Below are 24,070 nucleotides of genomic sequence, written 5' to 3'. Positions count from 1 at the left end.
ATTTTTAATTTGATTATTTATAAAACTGTATATACATTTATAAGGGACAGAGACACAGTTTATAACGACACAATCAGAAGCGATCTATGCGTGTGAACTTGCCCCGACTCGCTAGAAAAATCGTGTTAAGTCGGGGCATTGAAAAATAATTTTGATAAACATTATTTATATGGGGATAAATTATTTTTCTAGAGTGTATACAGAACACAGACGAACGTTTATATGCAGAAAAATCCAATTTTCAAATAATGAGGGATTCCCTTTTCTCAAATACGGTCCTTATGAATAAATTCATTTAGTGGCATTGATTTCATGAAATTTTCACAGTTTTATGAATATTAGGTAATTGCTCGATATCCAGCGGATATTATGTACAAAATAGTATGATTTTAATGAATACCGAGAGTCATAAAACAACTAGAAGAAAAAATGTGCATCTATTAAAAATCATTCTAATCTAAATTTGTGTTCATATGTGCTATATTTTTTTAAAGACAATTACAGCTGAACCAACCAGCCAAAAAAAAATTACTGTATTTTCGGTTATCGACATCTTTTATATTACTGATTGAAAATTGTTCCTTTTATTTAATTAATTGTGTCAAATTTAGTTTCTTTCTTATTTGTTAACGATAAAAGTCAAATAGTTAGTTTTTTACATTCCGCGTGTATTCAAATAAATATACATAGATATCCATATTTTTGATAAATAAGTACATTGGAAATAAAATACAATGTTAACAAATGTAGTTTAAAACGTACTTTGGTGGATATTGAATAATGCTATACACGCATGTGATCAATCACCCTATTCCTCCCACACGAAAAGTAATAGCTCATGAAAGGAAAGTAGAGATATTGATCTTACCTGAAGATTTCACCTTCACTGGTTGACCAGATAAAATATTTTCAGGGAACTCGAATAATGTGGTTGCAACACAGCGCGCTGAAAAAGCTCGCTGTGTGTAGAGATCGTGTAGGCAGCATGCGCGCGCAGCCGCGAAGCTCCATTCCGTATAACTCCGTCGCGACGCCCGCGTGTTCCGGGAAAGCTTTCGCTCAGTGCAAACGTCATTCGGTAGTGAAAATTTCTCGCCATGCACTCGTAATTGCGAAATTTCAAAAGCTCATCGCTGTGATTTATAATTCCATTTAAAATAAGTAATCTAATACCTAATTCAAATGATCGGGCGCAGGAAAGGGAGGTTCACTAATGACATTCGCGGATACCGAGATTATGTGACGTCAGGTCGTCGCCGTGGAGACCGTTAGTGTTTTTTCTCATTTATTTTAAAATACACCTTTTTCATATTGACTTAACATGCAATTCCATGATCACCGTGCCAATATTTATAAATGTACCCATAGAACGCTAAATAATTTAATTGAAATTTATTTACAATTTTCCATATTGTTAGGCGTGAAAAAACAAAAATAAAATTTTACTTCATTTTCATGTAAATATAATTGAAAATTATTTCCTCTATATTTATAGCTAGAATCAAGTAGGTATATTATATTTTTAACTTATGAATATTTCATTTAATTTTATTTATTTCAAATTAATTGCGGATTACTACATTCATAGAAAAAAACTATTTTCATTTTTTAATTCATAATTTATTGTTAGCGACAATATTCATTTTTAAAATCTTTTATAAAGGTTGTTTGAGTCTTTTGTTCAGCTTTGTCTGATAGTTTATTTTAAATCGTTGTTTTTACTTTCCATCTTTGAATAAACAATTTATTTACTGATAATATTTTGAGTTTGTTCAAATGTTTGTAGACAGGGACTGGATTTTACCACCTTGGTAATAATATCAGTGAAAAATTGAAAACCCAAATTATGTTTTATAATTTATATTTATTTTATTTTGTTAAATTAGAAATGATTGCACGCAATCACACGAAATTTAATTTGTCTTTCGCTTAAGTGCCCACATACGTTATTACGTACTCAAAAATAAGTTTAAGAAATTAATTTTAAACAAGAGTAAACAGTATTCAAACATATTTTTACAAAGACCATTAATTTAAATGTGATTTTATTTTAATAAAACGTAAATTTTTGTATTAAGGAATCTTATGCAAAAATACATTAAAATCTAAATATTTCAATTGTTTTTTAACTAATCTGTGTATTAAATAACTAAAAAATACCTTCATTTTTTGTCAGTATTTCATTGATAAAAAAATGCATGATTTGCCTAAAATATGATTTGCCAAGGAATAAGTACATTTAACAAGTTTTTTTTATTTTTTAAATCATAATAAATTGATAAATATATAAATTTATTTTCTTATATACATACCTATTTATCCCAATTTTATTAAATTATATTAATTGACATAATATATGAAAATTACTGTTCGTTCTGCTGAGTAGCGAATATGTAAGGGAACTAAGAAAAGGGCCCTGCATGTTCATCAAGTGCGGTGTGTCCCCAGGGTAATAATACGCCATCCGTTTATAGAGCCGCCCATACGGACGAAAACCATTCTATGATTATCAACCACGAAGTTAACTACAGTTTACAGCAATACAACTGGCCGTAGGTACTTAGATCGAGAATTGCAAGCGCAAACCGAAACCGTTCGTTACACGTTTGTTTTGCTCTATGCAATAGAACAAAAGGGCATCTCTATGGCGTCTGGATTTTATAACAATATTTGGTTTTTGAAATAATTTTTGTATTATATTGTTTATTAGTTACGGTGCGAGTATGTGTTCAAATTTTATTTGTACAACTATCTAAATAAATACATTACATTACATAAGCGACTAGTGAATCATTACTCTGAGGGTGTGCCATTTTACCCGTGTACGTCATTTTGTCCGTATTTCCCTTATAAGTACATGTAGATAATTAGATCGCATGGTGTCCAATAAAGACACCTACCTAACTGGTCGTAAAACGTCAAATTCTTTTTTAGGTACATGACATCAAGATCTTCTTTTTCACCTCTGTTTCTATAAAAACTGCCCATATGTTTCGTCTAAGTAGATTACGGTTTCACATTTTTTTTAGTAAAGAACTGTAAAAAATAGTTACAATCAATTTCATATAACATTTCTTAATTCCCTCAATTTAGTAAAGAAAATAAAATAACGTACAGGACTTTTATAAATTACCGTTATATTTAAGAAGGAAAAAAATTAAGTTGTTTCTTTATCTTTGTGCATTGGGCACTGTATACGTATCCCAGCGTATCAGCGATCATTTGTAATAAATTATACATTGAAGAAAATCAGCCAGACGCCTATCCAAAGACAATGAACAATTTTAGTGCAAAACCAACTTTAAATATTTCACTTTGACCTCACCGGAAATCTAGCCCGGAAGCTTAAGCATGATAGGCAAACGCAATAAATAGTACACCACAAAGCAGCTGTCCAATTATTTTATTTTTTTTTAAATAAATATTTGCGTTCTTATGATTTACCCAAATATTTCATTTTGAGGGCCATTCTCAACGAGTTGTAAATAACTCACCATTAGAAAATGGAATCAAGTTGGGGTAGAGTGGGATTCGAACGACGGACCTTTGGTCCGTGAGTCCGAGACACTAGCCACGGGACCACAACCTGGTTGATGAATAAAACATAAATATGTGTGGCAAAAATTTCGCATAACGTATCGTTGTAAAATTAATTTAATCTAAACAGGCCTGGTATTCCAAACGCTCTCGTGGCCGTATTATCTCGTGTATTTACATACAAAATGCACGACAAAAACTGTTTTCTCGTGCCACGAGAGTGGTTCAGAATAGCACCCCACGGGCATTGAAAGTACCTGTCATTGTGGCTGACACTGGCAACTCAATTAATATGAATTAAATATTTTAGTTCTTGACAGAGATCTTAACAATACCTATAATATGCAAAAAGTGTATTCTAAAACTTTTCTTTAAGTAAAAAAATAATTAATCAAACTCGATTAAACTTGTAAAATATATTCCTCTACACGGGTCTTTCTAGTAAGGACTATTGTTAATTCAGACATATAATGTGTTCTGGTGGCATAAAAAAAAATTAGATTAGGCGGCAGAAAAAGGGTTTGTTCTATAATGTAAGTAATCTACACACACGTAACATTAAAACACCTACCTGCAAGCATAGTGTTCAAAACGCAAGGATAGTAAACATTTTTATGGTTCAGCAATTTCGGCATGCGATAAAAACTAAAGAGTCATTTACTTGTCAAGATTTACCATGAAAATATGGAATTCCACTAATTAAAGTCATCATAAAGTACAGTGAACCCTTCTACAACGCGGCATTCTTATAATGCAGTTTTCATACAACGCGAACGAATATTGCAAACAACTCTCCTATAACGCGGTTTCCATATAAGGCGTTTTTCGTACAAGACAACATTCCAATTATGTAAATCTATTGCGTTCATCAGCACGTAGTTTGATTGAGAAGTTCAAATGTAATTTGTGTATTACAATCGGAGAATTCCCCTAAATATGAGCAAACCAGAAAAATTGATTTTCAGCCAAAAAGGGGTTTTTGGCCAATAACATACGCATCCATAAATTTAAAAAAAATACTTACTTGTTTATTTTTATTACCTTATACTTGTTTTTTTTTTTACTATTATATCAAATTGCATTGTAGTATTGGCAAATACGCATTTCATAGATAAATATGTTTATTTCTTATTTTTTTGTGATAATATATGCTTGCTTGTTTATTAATTTATCTTAAAAATGTTTTTCTTGCTTACCTTAACTTACACTTACACTTTATTTATTGTTTGCTTTACAGGATTTATTTCATAATCTTTATATATATTTGCATTTTTTGTTTATATGCTTACTGTTTTTTCTTGCATACCTTTATTATTATTGTTTTTTTTTTACTTTGTAACAAATCCTTTTTAACTAATTTCACATTTTTTTTCTGTATGTTTATTATTTAGTATGTTAGCATGTATTTCATTTTTATTTTTTGTAAATGCCTTTTGGGCGTTAATGAACAAAATAAATTACGGTGATGATAATGAATGAAAGGCATTTACTCGTAATATGTGTTTTTGTCTATATTGATATTTTTTTCTGTTTGAGTTATTTTTATGTTTATTATAATTTGTAAATTCATGCAACTTATTTTTGGTCCAAGTTATCATGTTTTAGTAGAAGACCCTAATAAAGGAAAAAAACCCGTATTTGAAAAAAAATATTAGGCTTTGAGGTACCTATTATTTATGTATTTATTATTTTAAAAAAATATTAACTATATTTTTTTACCATAAACCTATTTGATTCATCCAAAAAGTATATATCACCTAGGTACCTGTATTTTTTGGGTGTTAATAACTTTAGAAAGTACCACGAGAACTCACAATATTATTGAATAATCAAAATACATAAAAAATTATGACGAAGTTAAAATCAAGTTAGAAAATTTATTGTTTACGATTTATTTTTTGCAAAGAAATACCTATATGCAGATTGAATGTTACTTAAAACTGTCTTTGAAAACCTTTTATTTTTTATACTTATCTTTAGGTATATGCTTTACTTTTTTTCAGTTGAAATAAAAGAAGAACCAGAAATCGTTATAAATGAAGTTAATTTGAATAACACGGAAGAAATATTTTTACAAGGTCTACTTGATAGTCCCAAACACCAGCGAATAAAGGTAAAGTTTTTAAAATAATGATCTGAAATCCGAAATCGCTTATCTTCTGTTTTACGTTTTTCTGCACACAAAACCACAAAAGAATTTATTTCTATGTTTTCTATAATTTATTAATCAAGACTGTATGAAAGACAAAAATTAAAGTTAATTCCATGTCTTTGTATTTTGTTGGGTTTTAGCTACTTTGGTTACGTAGATACCTAATAATGAAAGACAGTATTTTTTAACAATAAACAACAAAACCCCATTGGTTGAGTACACCTGATTTGATGCAGATGCAGGTTATTAACATTGAGAATCCAAACGCTAATATTTTAGAATCTCAACGATGGCAGCCTTGATTCTACCTGACCTGAATAGGGACGTTCATCCCGCGTACTATACTAGAATCGATTTTTTTAGAAATCGAAAATACATAGATAATTTTATTATTGTTCTGTAAAAGATTTATTTTTCAAACTTATGACCCCGTAAAATTTTAACTTAAAAAATCGACACAGATTAATAAAATAAAATGTCAACTAATAATATTTTTTTCTTTTTTTTTACTAAAATTTTCACAATTTTGGTTCTGTTTTTTTTCAGATTTATTGTGGGTGGAAGTCATTTAATAATAGGCTTTTAAAAAAAATCTAATACACATATACGAAGTTTTACTCATTTATAAAATGGCTTTATTAATGTTTCGAAAATACATGACAGTTAAACTAAATATTTTTTTATCTTGAATTAACTCTCAATTCAGGTTATTGATTTAAAAAATACTAATTTTACATAAAAAGTTTTATTTAATCGACTATTTGAAATATATCGACCAAGTTCCAGGATGGCCATCTCTAACATGTGCGTGTAGTGGGTGTGCCACTTGTTTGTCAACGTTTGTCGTGGCTTCGAGTCATTTTGTGTTTTTAAATCAATAACATAAAATCTTTGTATTTATTAAATATTTTCTACCGAAACTCTACTTTCGAGGTTAACATATTTTTTTGACGCATTAAACATTTATAATAATTAATATGTCTGTTTATTTCCTTTAAAATGTCACGCCCAATTATTCAGAGTGGAATGTTCTAATTAGATTGTTTTTCAACGGGTTTCTTTTTTTTGCAGAATTCTGATTACGAATTGGATGCCCCAGCACCTGTAAAACCATATTCTTTGGGAAACGTCCAAATAATTAAAAAACTAAGTGAATATAGAGGAAACAACATAAGGACAATAGAACAAGCTGAGCTTGCAATTTTACTGTCAAAGCCGCATTTTAAGGTAAGGTTTGCCTGTGTGTTTTATTTAAATAAATTTATTTTTACTTTAAAACTCGACCCAAATCATTTTTATAATATCTGTTCAAGTTACATGCATTTATTTAATTTTATGATTAATTTATATCCTCGAAATGAAAAAAATACATTTAAGTATAGGTACCATATACATAATATTGTCTCTTATCATGTTTACTAGTGACTAATTGTGGTCAGGTAAGGTGACTCTTTGTAAATTCCCTATTTTCTTTGTATTAAACTAAAAATCATATGATACATTAAATTTCAGAAGACTAAAATAAATACAAAGGTTATTTAATAATTTTAGTTTTTACTTCAAATAGATGGAAGACTTATATTCTTGAAACCTATGGACCTTCTTTTGAGATTTTTATTTCCTTTTATAAATATGTATTTGAGTACTTAAACCTATCTTATCTTTTAAACGTGAACTAGTTAAATACTTGAAATTTAAGTGTTACCTTCAAGACATCGCTACATTTAGTATCCATTAAGCGCCATCATTTAGAGTCCACCTCGTAGTGTTAAGGTCTCGGATACGATTCCTGGCTGGGGGGGGATATGAAATATTGGTTTTTAAGGTGGTTTTTCACTGCAACATTCCATTGTTGCTAGACTGGCACCTGAAGCGTAAGACTGATGACCTTTCCGTCCATGTAATTGTCTCAGACACGCTACAATTAGTACCAATGCAGTGCCTTATCCACCACTGGGTACTGATAGGGAAATAATTACGATGATTATATATTTATGTGTTTAATATTTGTGTATGTTTTACATATCGCACATCCGATAAAATAGAGCCGTAACTCAAATAGCAGATTTTCCAGGAGAGCCTACAAACTGAAGAACCCATGTTTTTTTTAAAAATATTTCTTTACACCCTTTAAAGCAATGCCAATGTGTCATATATATCGGGTGTTAACACAAGTTGTGTCCGTTTTTTTTCTAAATGAAGAGAACAAGAAGACACAAAAAAAAAAATTACAACAAAATACTCAATAAATGTATTCTCCTTAAAAGTTTTATCCTTTATTGAACACAAACAAAAGGCATGTCAAAAATGCTCACTTTTGTCTACTTGACATTCCATTTTGAAGGCTTATAAACAAATAAAATAATAAATGTAAGGTAAAAGCAAACACAATATCTTACAGAGCAGAAAATTTTCTTTCGAATGGCGTTTAACCTTTACCATTTTGTTTTACTTTTGGTGCTCATTTTTTAATTTGGAAAAAAACGAACACAACAACACCTAATATTCAGATTTATCTTAAAAAATGCAAAGAAAATCTCAATTGTATCAAATAAAATAGCTGACTATGAATATGACTGAGAATGGCCCCATTCCAATTAGCGAGTCCAAAAGCCATCAAGCTGTTAAATCATAAAGGTATAATTATGTCCATTTTTTAGCACATGCGAGTTTTTACTATAATTTATTCTGTATACTTAACTCATAGTCAGTTTGTTTTAGTTATGACTCTATTTTACTGGATGGGTGATATGTATTTCTAATTCATTAATGTTTTTAGGCGTTAATAGATGCTCATGATCAAGTCGGTGCCCTTTGGGTATCCCGCTTACTGAGCGTAGCTTGTTCGGAGGACATAATTGACAACTCGGTGTTTGTTGGCGACGACGGCGAAATGCCTGCTAAAGACGCAATTAAGATAGTTGGTATCAGGAAGAACCCCGATCAACCTCTCGGTCTAACTGTAAGTTTTATTTATCTTATTATTTAAATCTCTCCAGGCTTCTCTGTCTGCTGCCAATTCCCAAGTCAGGTCCTCATCCCGCAGTTCAGACTGCCTTCAACCTTGACAGGCTGACGCTGTGGACATCCAGAACCACGATATCCTGATGCCTTGTAAAGTGGGCAAGCGTGTTTAAGGCTCTCAGGAGGCATCCGTAATATATAGCCCAGACAGCCGTATTGCCTCCGCTTCCTGTTGGTTGTCACCGAAGGTTGCTGCTTATCTTATATCTAAATACCTTATGAAGTCATACCACCGAACACCCATTATTCTTCTGAGGCACCTATTCTCAGGACTCAATAATTAGTTGTTATGGGCCATAGTGAGGAACCACGATTCGTATCAGTCAAGGTGAATAGGTATTATGAAGGGATTGTATAGACGACTAGGCATTTAGTTTTTACCGACTAAACATCTGAACTCCAGACAGCTTTCATACTGTTGAATGCAGCACCTGCTAATCCTAGCCATACTCCTTGCTGGTTTTGAAAGCTGCCTTCAAAAGTGTAGCTTTCGATCTTTACAGTTCAGGGGATTTTGGGCATCTAGGCACGATAAGTTACACGTAACATTGGTTTTTCTGACATAAGTACAAATTTTTACAACCAAATACTAGATTTAATTCCTCTACTTTTTTTGCGATCAAATATTTTTAAACCAGAGAAATTTAAGCATTTTTTTATCTATAATTTCTTTTGTTAATGTTAATTGATACGATTGTAGTACTTTTTTTCAAAATGCCCTCAAAAGGTAGAAAATAATCATAAACAATGAATTTGATAAATACATTCTACAAACCCCGCTTTGTATTTTTAGTTTTCATAATTTCGTGAAATCGTTACTTACTTAATTAAACACTAAACACAGCAGCTGTTAAATTTTACCAAAATCCAAAAAAGGTTCTACTGGAAGAATCTTTCATTTTGTATTCTTTTGTTGTTTGTATTTATTACCGACATTTCAGACTCCATCATATGATCTATCTTTGCTGATAAAAAACCAAAATTGCACTCACCGTTGACCAATATGGATAAATTATGGTCCAATTCAATTGTCTCAGACTTATTATGTCCACCTGTATTGAGGTCATCTTATACGTCTTATTGACCCCATAAATAATGTGTGGGTGAATAGATGAGTAAATGTGAGGTAACTGCTAAATGAGTATAATTGTCCAATGACAAAACACTCTTTTCTGGGGGCTTCCTTTGATAAAAATATATAAATGTTTAAAAATTACATGTCTATTCAAACATAATTTTTAATATAAAGATAATATCGTCGATAAAAATTTGAAATGCAATAAGGGCAAAGTGTGAACTGTACGAAAGAGGTAAAAGATAAATTAAAGTTTAAAAAAATATATGTTTCTAGTTTTTATTAATATATTAGTACAAATTTTAATATTGTACAACAAAATTATTTTTTTTATATATGCACAAAAACAAGAATTATGTTGTTTTTTTCTTATCCCGTTCTTGAAGAATTTATTCTCAGTTCCTTACAGCTTTTTATATTTCTGCTGACAATATAATTTGAGTTGTAATAATCTACCTCACATTACTTAATAACCATGTTCCACCTCAAAACTTTTGTAGTAAAATGTTTCAAACCTACATTTTTTTTGTTAAAGCTATATTTATATGTCATGCATTTATAGTATTTAAATAATGAAGAACTCATTATATTATACTAAAACTGTCAGACTTTTAACTTTAATTATGGGAACTGAACTTATTGTCTAAAATATACAATGTTTTTTGTACTCAACACATACCAAACATGTTTAAGGACATTTGCACAATGATGGTTTTAAAGAAATGATTGTGTATTAAATACACAGTAAAAAAATATTGAATATAATCACTTTTTTTTTGTTAATTCCTTAAACTTGAATACAATGGACACATAAAACCTCTGAATTGCACAATGCTATGATACAAAAACTAATCTATTGGTTTGATCTACATATGTTTACAAACATTTCGGGAGTCTATAAATTTACTTGATGTACATACAGCAAGAGCCAGACCAATCCAATCAACTACGTATGTTTACCTGTGTTAAATAAACCAGTATGTTGTATTATCGAAAAGCATGTATGCATGTATATCTACCTCAATACCGTTACACTAATCTTCTACAAGACCTGAGTAAATAGCAAAAGTATTTAGGTTCATCTAAGTAATCTATTTATTACAAATAAATATATCTGTACGTCAGAGGCAGACGGATGCAAATCCTAACATCAAATGTTAGAAAAAAGCCTGAAGAATCTACTTTCTCTAAGTGATTTCTAATAATTAAAAGCATTCATTTGTATTTTAATCTTGATACATTGGTTCTTTCATTATAAGCCTTACATTTTTTTTAAATCAATGGACATGATCATAAACTGGCCTCTGAGGTACAGATATAGTTCAATAAAAAAAATATATATCGTCACTGTTTTATTTACAGAAAAAATACAGCTTGTCTGTGTGTATGTTAAAAATATAAATATCACTAGTGTAATCATGCAGACAGGTGTCTTGGCTCGGTTGGTTAAACGGCCAACTGTGAAAATGGTGTCGCGAGTTCGATTCCCACCAGTTGCAAGAAAAAAAATTCAACTAAGATTGTTTTTTCAATTGGTCTGGGCATTGTGTATAATTCATAACCTCCTTCCAAATCCTTTCTTTCCTACCTGGTGACAAGCCTCTAAAATAGAAGCTTAGCGGGTTATTCTTGTAAAATAAAAATAAAAAATTCCTTTATCTGCATATAATGGTGTATAGTGCACAGAATTATTACTCCTATGGCTGTGTACCTAAATCGTTTGTTGTTTACATAAAAGCATGATCAGCGCATAAAGCAACGTGAACTTAAGAGCTGCTCGCGTTGCAAGCGTGAGCTAATGGTTTTTTCATGTTTTTCAAAATTAGAATATAAATATTATCACTTTTGACTTCAAATATAAATAATTGAAGCAATTGCCTATGAATATTCAATTTTTATAATTTAAATTCTCTAAATTTTGCATCTGTAATGACTACACAGCACCAGAATGCGAGGATATTTTTGGCACAGTAAGAGATGGGTTAGCACAATACTGGCATAACACTAGAAGAGTTCAAAAACTGACTGGATGAACACAAAAATTCATTGCATTTTGTATTGTATTTTATATTATGTGTATTTTTTTTTTTGTATTTATATAATTTAAAACTCAGTGCATAAGACGTAAGTACGCACATCCGCCAAATACTGCTAGTGTACCTAAGAGCGATAATTTAGGTGACCGAGGATGAGCACGGGCAGCTGGTGGTGGCACGCGTCCTGGCCGGGGGAGCGGTGGCACAGCAGGGACTGCTGGCCCCCGGGGATGTGGTGCTGGAGGTCAACGGTTCTGCGGTGAGCTCTGCCGAGCAGCTGCGTGCAGAGTGCTCCCGCTCCTCCCACCACATCACGCTCAAAGTTGGCCCCAACAACCGCCTCAGCCCTAATAATAATGCTGTCAGGAATCTCAAGGTAAAATACTTTTAATAATAATAACCCATATACTTAGTCTAACCATTTTTTTTCATTATAACTTCAGGTGGGTCTTGGACCTCTTGAATCGGAATTCTCGACAAATTCCGATTCAAGAGGTCCAAGATTCCAATCCCGCTCAACAACAACTTACTGTCCATTTTTCTAACTTAACTTCAAAATATTTGGGTAAACCATAAAAAGGCATTTTTTTAAAAAGAAAATATGCTGTATTTTTCCGAATTATTTATTGATAACTTGGTTAGTCGTTTACTGACGAATACAATTGTTTTTTTTTTGCTCACTAAAACAACGCTGAAACAATCCAAATATTCCGATTTGAAACAGTTGTGTTTCTCAAATACAGTAATATTTTCACAAAACGTTTTAATTTTCCAATATGTTTATAATGTTTTTGTTTTAACAAATATGTAGCATTATTTTTTATATTATAAATACAGATAAGTTATGGCAGACATTATTTAACCCATTTTTATTAATATGTAATATTTTTCATTCTGTACTTAACGCCATGAGTACTTTAGTGTATTAAGATTAAAAAACAAGTGTTTCAAAGAAATATTTAGTTTTTTTTGAGAATTTTTTGCTCTATTTATTTCTCTACCATGGTAATTCAAAATAAAAAAATTAACACTGCTAAATGGTATAAAAACACTAAAGTATTATAAAAATAGTTTTAGTGCTTTAGGACATATACACTAATGCATTAACATGATCAAAAATAATGGTTTATTAGTGTATTAGATAGAGATAACCCAACCCCTAGGGTATGCCAAATTTTCTGAAACCAAAATATTTAAATAAATTTAATAATGAAGTTTCTAACTTCCAATGCTCATTCTCTAAACTATGTGTTTTAACTCAATACACTAATGTTCTCATGGTGTGACTTACTTTACTTACTTATATGCTGAAATTCCACACCAAATACTCAAGATCAGCTCTTGTTAATTGTTTTTTAGTATTTACTCATAGTAAGTTTTTTTTTTAATAAATAAAAAAACATTTGGTTTCAGTGCTATATGCGAACAATGTTTGAGTACAATCCCGTCGATGATACTTTGCTGCCTTGTAAAGAAATTGGTCTACCCTTCAAGCGAGGTGACATTTTACAGGTAAATGTTTAATAAGCAAGCCAAACTGAAATTCCTTGTGCAGTGCTGGTTTAGTTAAAAAAAATAATTTTTTTCTTATTAATTATTTATCTTGAAGTATTACAAAATGAGTGTCAATTTAATCAATAAAATCGGTTTATTTTAATAAATCCATATGTAACTCAGTATAATGTTATATTTTTATAGATCTCAAAAACAACTGTTATGTATGATAATAAATATCTTAGAGTAATAACCTAATAGAGTTGCCCATACGGAGAAAAACCATTCTATGATTATTGAACAAGAAGTTACCTACAGATTACAGCAATACAACAGCCGCAGGTGCTTCTGAAACCGTCTATTACACGTTTGTCGTTAAACTAAAAACCAAACCAAAAATTTGGAAGGCTTTTGTTCTACGCAATAGAGCTTGCTCAAGGGCTTCTCTAGAGAATTATTACTCTTAGGATAATATAATTTCGGAATTGTTTCAGATTACGGATAGAAAAGATCCTAACTGGTGGCAAGCGTGCAATGTAGAAGCACCAGAAGTTGTCGGATTAGTTCCGTCACCCGAGTTAGAAGAAAGGAGAAAAGCTTATGTGCCTCCTGAAGCTGATTTTGTTCACAAGATTAGCATATGTGGAACATGGGTATGAAAAGTTTACTTTCTTTATAATTAAACATGCACAATCCAATTGTTGAAGTAATTAAATAATTTATTTTTTAACTTTATGATCTAATGTGTAATTTTGTTTTGCTAGAAATATTAAATTAAACACTGATCAGCTGTGAAAATATTTATATGAAACTTGAAAAAAGTAAGAATTAACAAGCTATGGATCTATATAATTTTTATTACATTTTTCTGCGCCAAATCAATCAGCTTTTGTAGTCTAAATACAAAATATTTATATGCAGTTTTTTTTTAAATACCGATCAAAAATAATCTCAATAAAATTCCACTCAATTATTTTTCTTGTAACAAGTTCATTATTGCATCTTATTTAGCTTTTTTGGTTTGTATTTCAGATATCCAAGAAGAAACGTAAGTTTGTATATGAATCACGAAGCGCAAGTGATTTTGATAATGCTGATTTAGTTCTTTATGAAGAAGTAGCTCGAATGCCACCGTTTAACAGGAAAACTCTGGTTCTTATCGGCTGCCAGGGTGTTGGAAGAAGAACACTCAAGAATCGTCTCATCAACAGTGATCCCTCAAAGTTTGCTGCCATTGTACCACGTCAGTATTCATTTATTTTTATTCCATTATAAAGTCATATTTATTGTTATTTAAATATTATTTTCTTCTGTAGATACTTCACGTCCTCCACGGCCACTAGAAGAAAATGGTACATCTTATTGGTTCTCTGAGCGAGAAGAAATGGAGAAGAATATAAGGAATTGTGCATTTTTGGAATACGGTGAACATAATGGACACCTTTATGGAACTCACTTTGATTCTATTCGCTCAATAGTTCAACAAGGTATCTATACAGTTCTTTTATAAGGTTCTAAGACTCATAAATATTATAAAATATTGTATTCTGTTAAATTGAATTATAAATCTCGGAACATTTACGAGTGCTACAAGTGGAGACCTCAGAAGCTTATGTAGTTTAGGGACGAGGACTTAACATATCATAGTATAGCCATGTGAGACAAATAGATACATTATTTGGAAATGTAAGCAGATTGACTTATGTTATGACAGACATTATTTATATATTTATGCTGCCTATTATTACTATACAGCATTGTTCGCATTCCCTCAGATCACATATCCTACTACATATTATACTTCTCCCCTTCTTACATAAGATAAATCATTCATATATTAGAAGAATTTTTAAAACATTATTAAGATCACTCTTCGTAATCCCAAATAATGGATGAAAGTAACATAATTTCAAGTAAACCTGTACACCACCTTTTTTTGCTTTAATAATAACTATTGTACCAAACCACATTATGTATATTTTATTGACATTTTAGGTAAAATGTGTGTACTGGATTGTTCTCCGGCATCATTGAAACTTCTTCACAACTCTCGTGAGTTCCTTCCGTATGTTGTTTTCATTGCTTCTCCGGGAATGGACCAACTGAGGAACCTCAATCTTACTTCAAATCGAAACTTACAAGTATGTATTACTATGCATAATTATTAATATGTATTCAATTTTTGCATGAATTAAAAAATCATTGTTGTTTTGTATTTGTCAGTCTTTTTCTAAAAAGCTATGTTTTATTTATATCCTTTAAATGTGTACTTTGTGAAAAAAAATATAGGCATTCAATTGATACATCTTAGGTCACTATTTGTAGCAATTAACTCATATTTAACAATAAGTTTTAGTTGTTCTGAACGCAGTCTTAAATACATACCTTATATTATTAAGCACTAATCATCTGCCTATATTGCGTTATACATACGTACATGTGTTAGGATCTCATACTTCAATCAATGGATTTTCTTGCATAAAGAATTAGAAAGCAAGGATTAATAAATATGATCATAATTAGTACATGTAGAAAGCTGACAAAACATTGCAGTGATGACATGCATCAATATTAGGGAGTTTATCAGAAAAATATTTTACTTACTCAATATATCTAGCTCTCGACTCCTTTAACTTACAAATCTATCAATCCACAAAGTATTCGTCACCACATGAAGCATTGAGTAGATTTATTTGTGGGCAGAATATATGTGTATGTATATACAATATTGTTGCAAATTTACTTCTAAAGGAGTAGGCTTCCTTTACCCAAGGAAAAATAGTCAATTGTGATTTTCTTCATATTGAAAGTAGTTTCAGTATAGCTTTTAGTTATAGCCATGCCTGGATGTGTAATCTATTTATGTTATTACTTATGCCGCTTATGAAATTTTATTTTGTTTGAATATTAATTGCATGATCATTTGATTTTTGTTCATTTTGCATGTTGTTTTATTTTACCAGTTTGACAGGCAGAGTTCCATCCGATTCAGTTCTCGAAGGGCTCGCACTCTCGAGTCTTTGGCATCTTTATATGAGGTATTTTATTTTGTTCTTTAATTTCAATTTAAGTTTATTTAAGTTCTAGCTTTATTATCCGGCTTCCCTCGGGATCATCGATTCAAACTCGATTTTTATTTGTTATAAAAAATATATTTTTTGTTATTTTATTGTTTTGAATCCATTGCTGTGTAATTTTATCCCAGAACAGTAAATTATTGAAATTTCACATTCTTTTACAAGAACACTACTACAGTTTCGGGAGAGCACTCCTCCCATCGACCGTCACTCCGAAATGAAACTATTGAAACTTTCCACTTTCTTAATTTCAATTGCAGATAAACATTCGTATTGTTTTACAATGTTGACACTATGGATAAGGGATACTGAAAACTTTTTACACACTTCAACATTTTTCTCGCAACCTTCTATTTTACAAATAATTGTCACTTTTTCACAAATTTAAACACTTCTGCTTATCAGCAGTCATATTTACAATTCAAGGGTTAGGTTTTAACTTATCTGACATCACCCACTAGTAATGTTCTTTATGCATTGACCATAAAACTTTAAATAAAAGCAAAACATTGTTAAAACCCCTGAAACAAGGATGTCATTCATAAAGTACAAAGAAAGTAGTAAATTTTAATAAGATGCCGAGCCCGTACTTACTAAGTTCACAAAGCTTGGATTTTGTATTCGCCATTCCAACTATATGTATGATAACTTTATCAATGTTGTCGGCAAAAACACCAATTCGGTGAAAAACAAAAAAACCGATTCTGATGCCCAGCGCCACCGGTACTGAGTTAGTCCCCCATTTGGATTTCATTACTTAGGTTCTTATAATTATGTTTTTAAACGATTGAAGAGTTTGTGCCCAACTGTTGACAATATTTTTGTTCAGTATGTCAGAGAAGTAGCTCACTATAAAAGTGAATAAATGTTTGGAGAAAACCACAAACTAAAATGTCAACTAATGTTTCCTCAATATATCCGAGATCTTGCTATTTTCGTGTCATTATAACCAAGTTCAGCTGTAGTACATATGGAATATTGTTCACAGTGTCATTATTGGAACTATACAACAAAAAAAAACAGATTAATCAGTGATGGAACCCATAAGCAGGGTGGTTATTCCACTCATCTAAGGTGTTAGCGTATACTATATATATGGATAGTTGTCCATTGTACTTTATTGTTTGTTTTTTAGAAATTAAAATACATTTAAATTAAATGTATTTTAATTTCTAATAAAGTAAATATTACATGTATGTACATCCGACACTGTGGGAACAGAGTGACTATTTTCATTTTTACTGTAAATTTTTTTGCTAACTCGACATTTTTGAAACCAAAACTAAACATAATGTTCAGCTACAAGTAAATTGAATTTGCTGTTTTTATCTCGCCCATTAGGAAGACGACCTGAGAACAACTCTGGAAGAAAGTGCTTGTTTGCAGAGAACATATGAGAAGTACATTGACCTTGTCATTGTTAACCAAGACTTTGACGCCACTTTCCGAAAAGTTGTTGAAGCTTTAGAAACACTTTCCACCAACCATCAATGGGTTCCAGTAAATTGGACTTATTAAGAAGTTGTTGTGATTACACTATTATTAAATATCCATTCACAATTTTGATTAACAATATAATTCAATTTAAGATTTTTTTCAATCTTACAATTTGCCATGTTTATATCTATATGTTATTAGGTTCCTGTAGAAGACATGGTCCGTATCTGAAGCTTTTTCGTTCAATTGTGATTGAATTTGCCTTCTCATTGCTGCAGTCTTTCTGAACTTTATCAAAATGGATAAAACATAGTCATATATGTTTATATTTTTTTTAATTGAAAGCACAATTTCATACTGTAATCTTTACGTAGCTAAAATAAAAAATGAAAAGTATTATTGGCGTACGTGTTTTGTTTTTGTAGAAACAAAACTAAAAAAATGCTTACATAATTGTATGATAAAACCTCATAAATGGAGTCTGAGTCTTAGATAAAATTTTATTCATTATTATCATAAAGATTTATTAAATTTACCATCAAAATATATGGCACATTCTAAATGTTATGATCTTGTAAAGTTAGAATGCAAAGTATATTTATTACATAAACCACATCGGGACTTGTTGGTTGATTTATGGAAACAGCTGCCTACTAGTAGAATAATTCAGATATTATACATGTGCCTGTTGCTATATTTCAATCACATTCTATAACTTTTAGATAAAAAAATAATTATTATTTAAGGTAACTTAATATATTAAATTTAAACTTCTGTGTTTGTCAATATGGGAGTTTCAATAAATATACATATACATTTTGTTTGATTTTAATTTTGTAGAAAAATAAAAAAGTACTAATATAAAAATGTATACAGTCAATAATACTGAGCTTTAGCAATATTAAATCTTCTCGAGATATTTTACATGCCCAAATCAAGAAGCAGCGCTGGATCCAACCGGATCTAGCACCCCAACACTTACTAAAAAGGGACGGGAATACACACATTTGTAAATTATGATGATCATATTGTTTCTCCTCCCCTGCAAGTAAGTGTCTGGTTCTTTGTGCCAACTGAACCTACTGTAGGTCCGGCTATGTCAAGAAGTGTATGATAGGATTGATTTACGCAATAGGAATAACTATCAAGTCAAGTCATTTGCTATTGAATCACTACTGCATTATAAAGATTTTAAAGTTAAATATTATTGTGTTATAATTCTAGGTTCTTTATTTTATATACCTATTAAAGTATAGGTAATTTTTTCTACTTAATTCTATCCGTCCAATAAATAGTTATAAGCATAAGATTATTTCTTTCACTATAAGTGTGTTGTTAAAAATATTAAGAAATAAATTCAGTTGTTTCTTGTATTTAAAAATGTATTTGAAATATTAAATCATTACGTGTTTTTTTATTTTTACTACGGGTTTATTTTGGTCTAAAACTTTCTCGCTAAACATTATATTTTCTTTTGAAATTTAATTTTTTCAAATCACTATCTTTTTACACAGCAAAGAAAATTTTTGTAGCATTATGCCTATATATGTAATCAGATTTTGTTACATTAAGTGAATTTTTACATAGTACCAACATACATAATGAATTATTATGTAATTGAGAGTACATAATACTTTGTACCTTTGTTAATTTGAGTATTCATAAGAGAATATTATTTTTATTATTACCTTACCGAATCTCATTTATATTGTTATACATTATTATAAACTACAATAAAAAAGTCGCTATGCAGTTGTATTTTTTTTATTCATTATCCTTAACACACCAATTTATTGCACAAATACATTGAGTTTAAAAAAAATATATATCATGGATGTTTTGAACCCTTCTGATTTTTTGGCGGGACCTTAAAAATGCTCGGATCTATGTGATTTAATGGAGCATCATTCATACACCCGGCTGGCCGTTTCCCATCGCCAGGATCTTCTAGTAGATGTGGAGCCAACAGCAGAAATAATTGCTTTTAAAAATATAACAATAAGCATGTTAGTAATGCAAGATATGTACATTATAGATACAAGTTATTACATATTAACACTAAGAAAATCCGTGGCCAATTTTAAGTAATATTCTATTAAAAAATTGGCTAGCAGTTTTTTAAAAGATAAGATTAAAAACTAGTAGATATTGGTACTTTGAACCCTGTATCACTATTCAATTTTCATTATATTTATATAATGACCATATTTAAAATCACATATTGTATCGGGGACTTGACTAATTCTTGCAGTTTTTTTGTGGAATTTAATGTTTTTTATAAAAAAAGCAAAGAACATGCCATTGAAGTATTGTATAGACAATACTTTCAAGCGATAGCGCTGGCAAATACTTTCTCCCATCTTTCTGGCAGCTACATCTCGAAAGAAGGACTCAACTTTTGAGGTTATCCACGAATCGAGCCAGTTTTTGGCACCTTCACAAGAACGAAGTGCTGCTCAACCAGGCCATGAGTCATCGATCGGAACAAGTGGTAATTGGAAGTAGCAATGTCCGGTGAATACTGCAGGTAGGGTAGGACTTCTCATTTGAGCATTTCAAAGTATGTTTTGATTGGCCTTGCAACATGCGGTCGAGCATTGTCATGCTGCAAACTTGCTTTGTCAGTTAAGTTCCAACAGAGCATGGTCATTTTTTGGAAAAAAGTCATGCAGTAAAATTCTAGCAAATATTTTTTCTGTAAAAAAATATGGTCTTTACACTTCGGCGGAATAACGTTTACTGTTATTTCAATATTCAGAATTTGGCTAAAGTAAAAGGGCTAAGATAACAACATCCGTCAGGAAACAGTGAGAACTTATTCAAGTTCCTATTATTACAAATAAATTATTATAAACAAATATTTTGATCTGCAATAAAATGGTGATTAGACAAAAACTTTCTTAGGATGTTTTCAATTTCACAAGCTTATTGTTATGAGTTCAAGGTTTTGTTCATACACATCAAAAAAATTACGATACAAAAAAAAACTTTTGTGTGTATTTATAATCATATAATCACAGAGGGGATACAAAATATTTTTTTTATTTGAATAACAGTTTGCTAAGAAATGTTTTTTTACATAAATACACACCTCTGTCCAAGGTACAACACCAGATTTAGAGAACACGGCTTGCCATCCAGGAATACCTTGATGAACTAGAGCCATCCGGAAGTAGTAAACAAATGAGTCTGCTAGCCATGTCCAACTCCCTTCGTTATCCAATAACCAGATGGACCATTGATTGTCAATGTGCATTAGACATGCCTGACCATAATGAGAAACATTATTAAAAATTGAGAAACGTTTTGAGAGAGAGAAGCTGAACAGTTATTGGTAAAATTACTTAGAAGATCGTGTTGAATAAAATGATGTTATGTACTCTAGGTGCATTCAATAATATAATATATTACACGCTAGGCATATTAAATTATGTATATTACACTAAGTATATTTTTTGGGGAAAAGAAACATTTGTGTTCTTAGTTCTTATACCGAATATTTACATAATGGGAAACAAATGGTGGTTAGAGGTAGGTTCGTACTTCTGATCTTTCATTATTATTACTAAAATTTGAATAATGTGGACTTAAGACATCAGAATGTACTTTAATATATTCACAAAGATACAAAATGCATGCAAAAAAATTGTAAATACAGAATATTTATGTGATTTGAGTAAAGATGCAATTAATATAAATCATTATAAATCACCTTTCCCTTTCCTTTGCAATCATCAATCTCAAATACTTTACTTTTTGCCCCAATAGCTGGCTTTTTATCACCACTGTTTGTTTTAACATTGGCATGATCAAGCAACTCCTTTAATGCTGGGCTTAATGTGAGATCACTCACGGAGTTTATATTTATCATTCCGACTGGTAAAATATCCTCTTCTAAAAAAACAAATACACTTTTTTTTATTTTGTTTGAACCAAAAATATATTTTTTGTTTTTAATCACTGTTTTTATTTTCTCGCTTAAAGTGAAATGAGTAGAGGAAAAAAAATTTTTTTCCCTAAAATAATTTTATGTTAACCAGACGTACACAATACCTATTTTCACAATTATTGAACAAAAATTCTGCATCTTGTTTAGTAGGTACCATCATGTTTGATTATTTTACTAGCCAAGATGACATATTCTTGGGCTTCGGTTACAATGGGAAGTTAACAGAGTTATCTTAGACTGTCTATAAAGAAAAATCGATATTTGTCTATAAAAATAAGTATATTTGCATTAAGTATCTTCATCGGTAACTTATAATTGAACATGTTTAGAAGAAAAAATTGTATGCATATTCTGCTTTTCATGCAAAAAACTTAATTTTACTTTGTAAAATAAATATAATTGTTAAAATAAAATTAAATTGAAGATAAATGTTAACTTCCCATTGTAATCGGGGCCCTGGTGGTTTATGCATGTGATTTATACATATAATAGAAATAATACATTACGTGAATATTGATAACTCCATTTAAGTTTGAATCCATCAGTAGATAAATAAAAATGGCGTATATCCTCTGGAAGAGTAACGGAATGCCTCTGTTCCCAAGATGCTAAGACTGCTCTATCTACGGGCATTTTACGCTCTACTAAAATTTTTGATATTCGTGGATTGATTTCTGAAAACGTATGAAGTAAAACAAACAAATCTCAGTAATACTATATTCCACTATTTACTGTAATTAATTTATTGATTTTACTGTTGACAGTATGTCAGTAATGTCTTGAGACAAATGTATTTTTATTGACTAATCTTAATAATTAATTTTATATTGAAAGCTCTAACTTTGTGGTTATTCATTATAATAAAATAAATAAAAACTATTTTGTTAACTAGTTAAGTATACCTTGATAAAGAAGCTTGTATAGCTTTGAAACCGGTCAGTAGAAAAAAAAAAGTGGTTAAAAACAAAGTTGCTTTTATTTATTAATCTTAATAATGCTTGTATTTTTATTATTTACCTAAAAGCTTGATGACACCCAAAATTAAATTTTCGTAAAAAGAATCTTCAGACACAACATCCACACAAAATGTCATTGTACATAAAAATAAAATAAATCATTTTAGTTCATTGATACAGCAAAAAATAACATCACCATAGCAACATGCTCTACTGAAATAATCTTCTATTTCTATTAAATTTGATCAAAAATACTATTGGATTTAGTCTTGCTGGGTAGGTCCAAAATAAAATATATTTTAGTTTTTAGTAATAATATTATTCTTATATATCATTAAATGTACCTATTCTAAAAAAAGCATTGTAAAAGAGTGCAGTAAAATCCTTCTGAGGGTATATTCAATGTTATTTTTTACTGATTTTTAGGGAAAAAATATTATGGCATAAGACATTTTAACAAAGGAAATCCCAGTTTCTTTAAAAAAATATATAAAGGAGAAAATAATTTAATTGTGATATTTATACAGGTACTACTACGCTGTGTCTGTTTTTTTAAATATGCCAATGTTTAGTTTAGAATGTAATAGAAGTGTTGTGATTAATAATAATGATCAAAAGTACGTTTAAACTATTTTTATTTTTGGTTTCCCTTAAAATCCCCATTATGCCCCCCCCCCCCCCCCTTCTGTCCCCACATTGCTAAACTTTGGATGCGATTATCTTAGAATCTATTATCCACATGTTTGTGGGTTACGTCACCTCATTTGCTTTTGTCATTCCCATACATAAAAGTTTTGTACTTGAAAAACTCTTAATAGTTAATATTGTGGGTATTTTTAGTGGCACCAATCTTTAAAATTCCGTCAATTCTCATTGATACATATGTAAACACTAGATGCAGCACTAAGTGCCCGATTTGTGTTCCATTCTACCAAAATTCCGGGCATAGCTTGTGTTTGGTGGGAAATAGTATTTTATGCGCAGCGGTAACGAGACGGATAGTTCGTTCTTTAATTTAATTTTGTTATATTTCCATCAAAATGCCATTCTGTATGTAAAGTAATACAAAAATACATCCACAAATATTTGGAAAGCTGGCGGAATAACATTTCATCCAGTAAATGAGTCTTTATTTAGTTTTAAAATAAAATTAAGACTTAATTTTCTTTCCGTTAACGTGAACAATTTACAATGTCTTTTTTAGACACTTACAATGATTTCCTTATATCTACTTCTGGTGGGGACAGATGTCAATACACCACAAACTAAATCCCCCAACCGCCTGTATTATTGTCTGTATGTTTTATACGATGCAATAATGTTAACTGTATGG

General features: G+C 30.5%; 2 protein-coding genes across 3 annotated transcripts; one reads left to right on the top strand and one right to left on the bottom strand.

Annotated features, from left to right (window-relative positions):
• The first annotated feature begins 958 nt into the window (after nucleotides 1-958).
• On the top strand, nucleotides 959-19,584 carry LOC148272708 (MAGUK p55 subfamily member 2-like). 2 transcript variants are annotated; one of them, XM_088239680.1, is made up of 12 exons: nucleotides 959-1,267; nucleotides 5,541-5,650; nucleotides 6,761-6,916; nucleotides 8,469-8,651; nucleotides 11,967-12,200; nucleotides 13,238-13,336; nucleotides 13,813-13,971; nucleotides 14,351-14,561; nucleotides 14,635-14,805; nucleotides 15,314-15,459; nucleotides 16,282-16,356; nucleotides 17,737-19,584. In XM_088239680.1, exons 1-12 carry the CDS (start codon nucleotides 1,183-1,185, stop codon nucleotides 17,911-17,913), a joined length of 1,806 nt encoding a protein of 601 aa, XP_088095806.1. In that variant the 5' UTR covers nucleotides 959-1,182; the 3' UTR covers nucleotides 17,914-19,584. The 2 variants fall into 2 exon arrangements, with proteins under 2 accessions (XP_088095806.1, XP_088095807.1); XM_088239681.1 differs by lacking the exons at nucleotides 959-1,267; nucleotides 5,541-5,650 and adding an exon at nucleotides 6,476-6,622.
• Nucleotides 19,581-23,022, bottom strand: LOC148272707 (tubulin polyglutamylase complex subunit 2-like). Its single transcript, XM_088239682.1, has 5 exons — nucleotides 22,799-23,022; nucleotides 22,288-22,455; nucleotides 21,545-21,726; nucleotides 20,924-21,097; nucleotides 19,581-19,813 (listed from the first exon to the last, which is right to left on the bottom strand). The coding sequence occupies exons 1-5, from the start codon at nucleotides 22,872-22,874 to the stop codon at nucleotides 19,661-19,663; spliced, it is 753 nt and encodes a 250-aa protein (XP_088095808.1). The 5' UTR covers nucleotides 22,875-23,022; the 3' UTR covers nucleotides 19,581-19,660.
• Between the last annotated feature and the right edge of the window lie 1,048 nt (nucleotides 23,023-24,070).

This window comes from Micrasema longulum, unplaced genomic scaffold (assembly GCF_059751315.1).
Source record: "Micrasema longulum isolate JH-2025_06_02 unplaced genomic scaffold, ASM5975131v1 h1tg002220l, whole genome shotgun sequence".
Lineage (NCBI taxonomy): Eukaryota > Metazoa > Arthropoda > Insecta > Trichoptera > Brachycentridae > Micrasema > Micrasema longulum.
This window is presented reverse-complemented; position numbering and strand designations above follow the sequence as displayed.

Coding starts and splice junctions, on each gene's coding strand:
- LOC148272707 (XM_088239682.1), bottom strand. CDS start 22,874: ATGACATTTTGTGTGGATGTTGTGTCTGAAGATTCTTTTTACGAAAAT. Junction 22,456..22,798: donor GGGTGTCATCAAGCTTTTAG/GTAAATAATAAA, acceptor ATACGTTTTCAG/AAATCAATCCACGAATATCA. Junction 21,098..21,544: donor ATTGCAAAGGAAAGGGAAAG/GTGATTTATAAT, acceptor CATTATGGTCAG/GCATGTCTAATGCACATTGA.
- LOC148272708 (XM_088239680.1), top strand. CDS start 1,183: ATGATCGGGCGCAGGAAAGGGAGGTTCACTAATGACATTCGCGGATAC. Junction 6,917..8,468: donor TGTCAAAGCCGCATTTTAAG/GTAAGGTTTGCC, acceptor TAATGTTTTTAG/GCGTTAATAGATGCTCATGA. Junction 15,460..16,281: donor CTTCAAATCGAAACTTACAA/GTATGTATTACT, acceptor TTATTTTACCAG/TTTGACAGGCAGAGTTCCAT.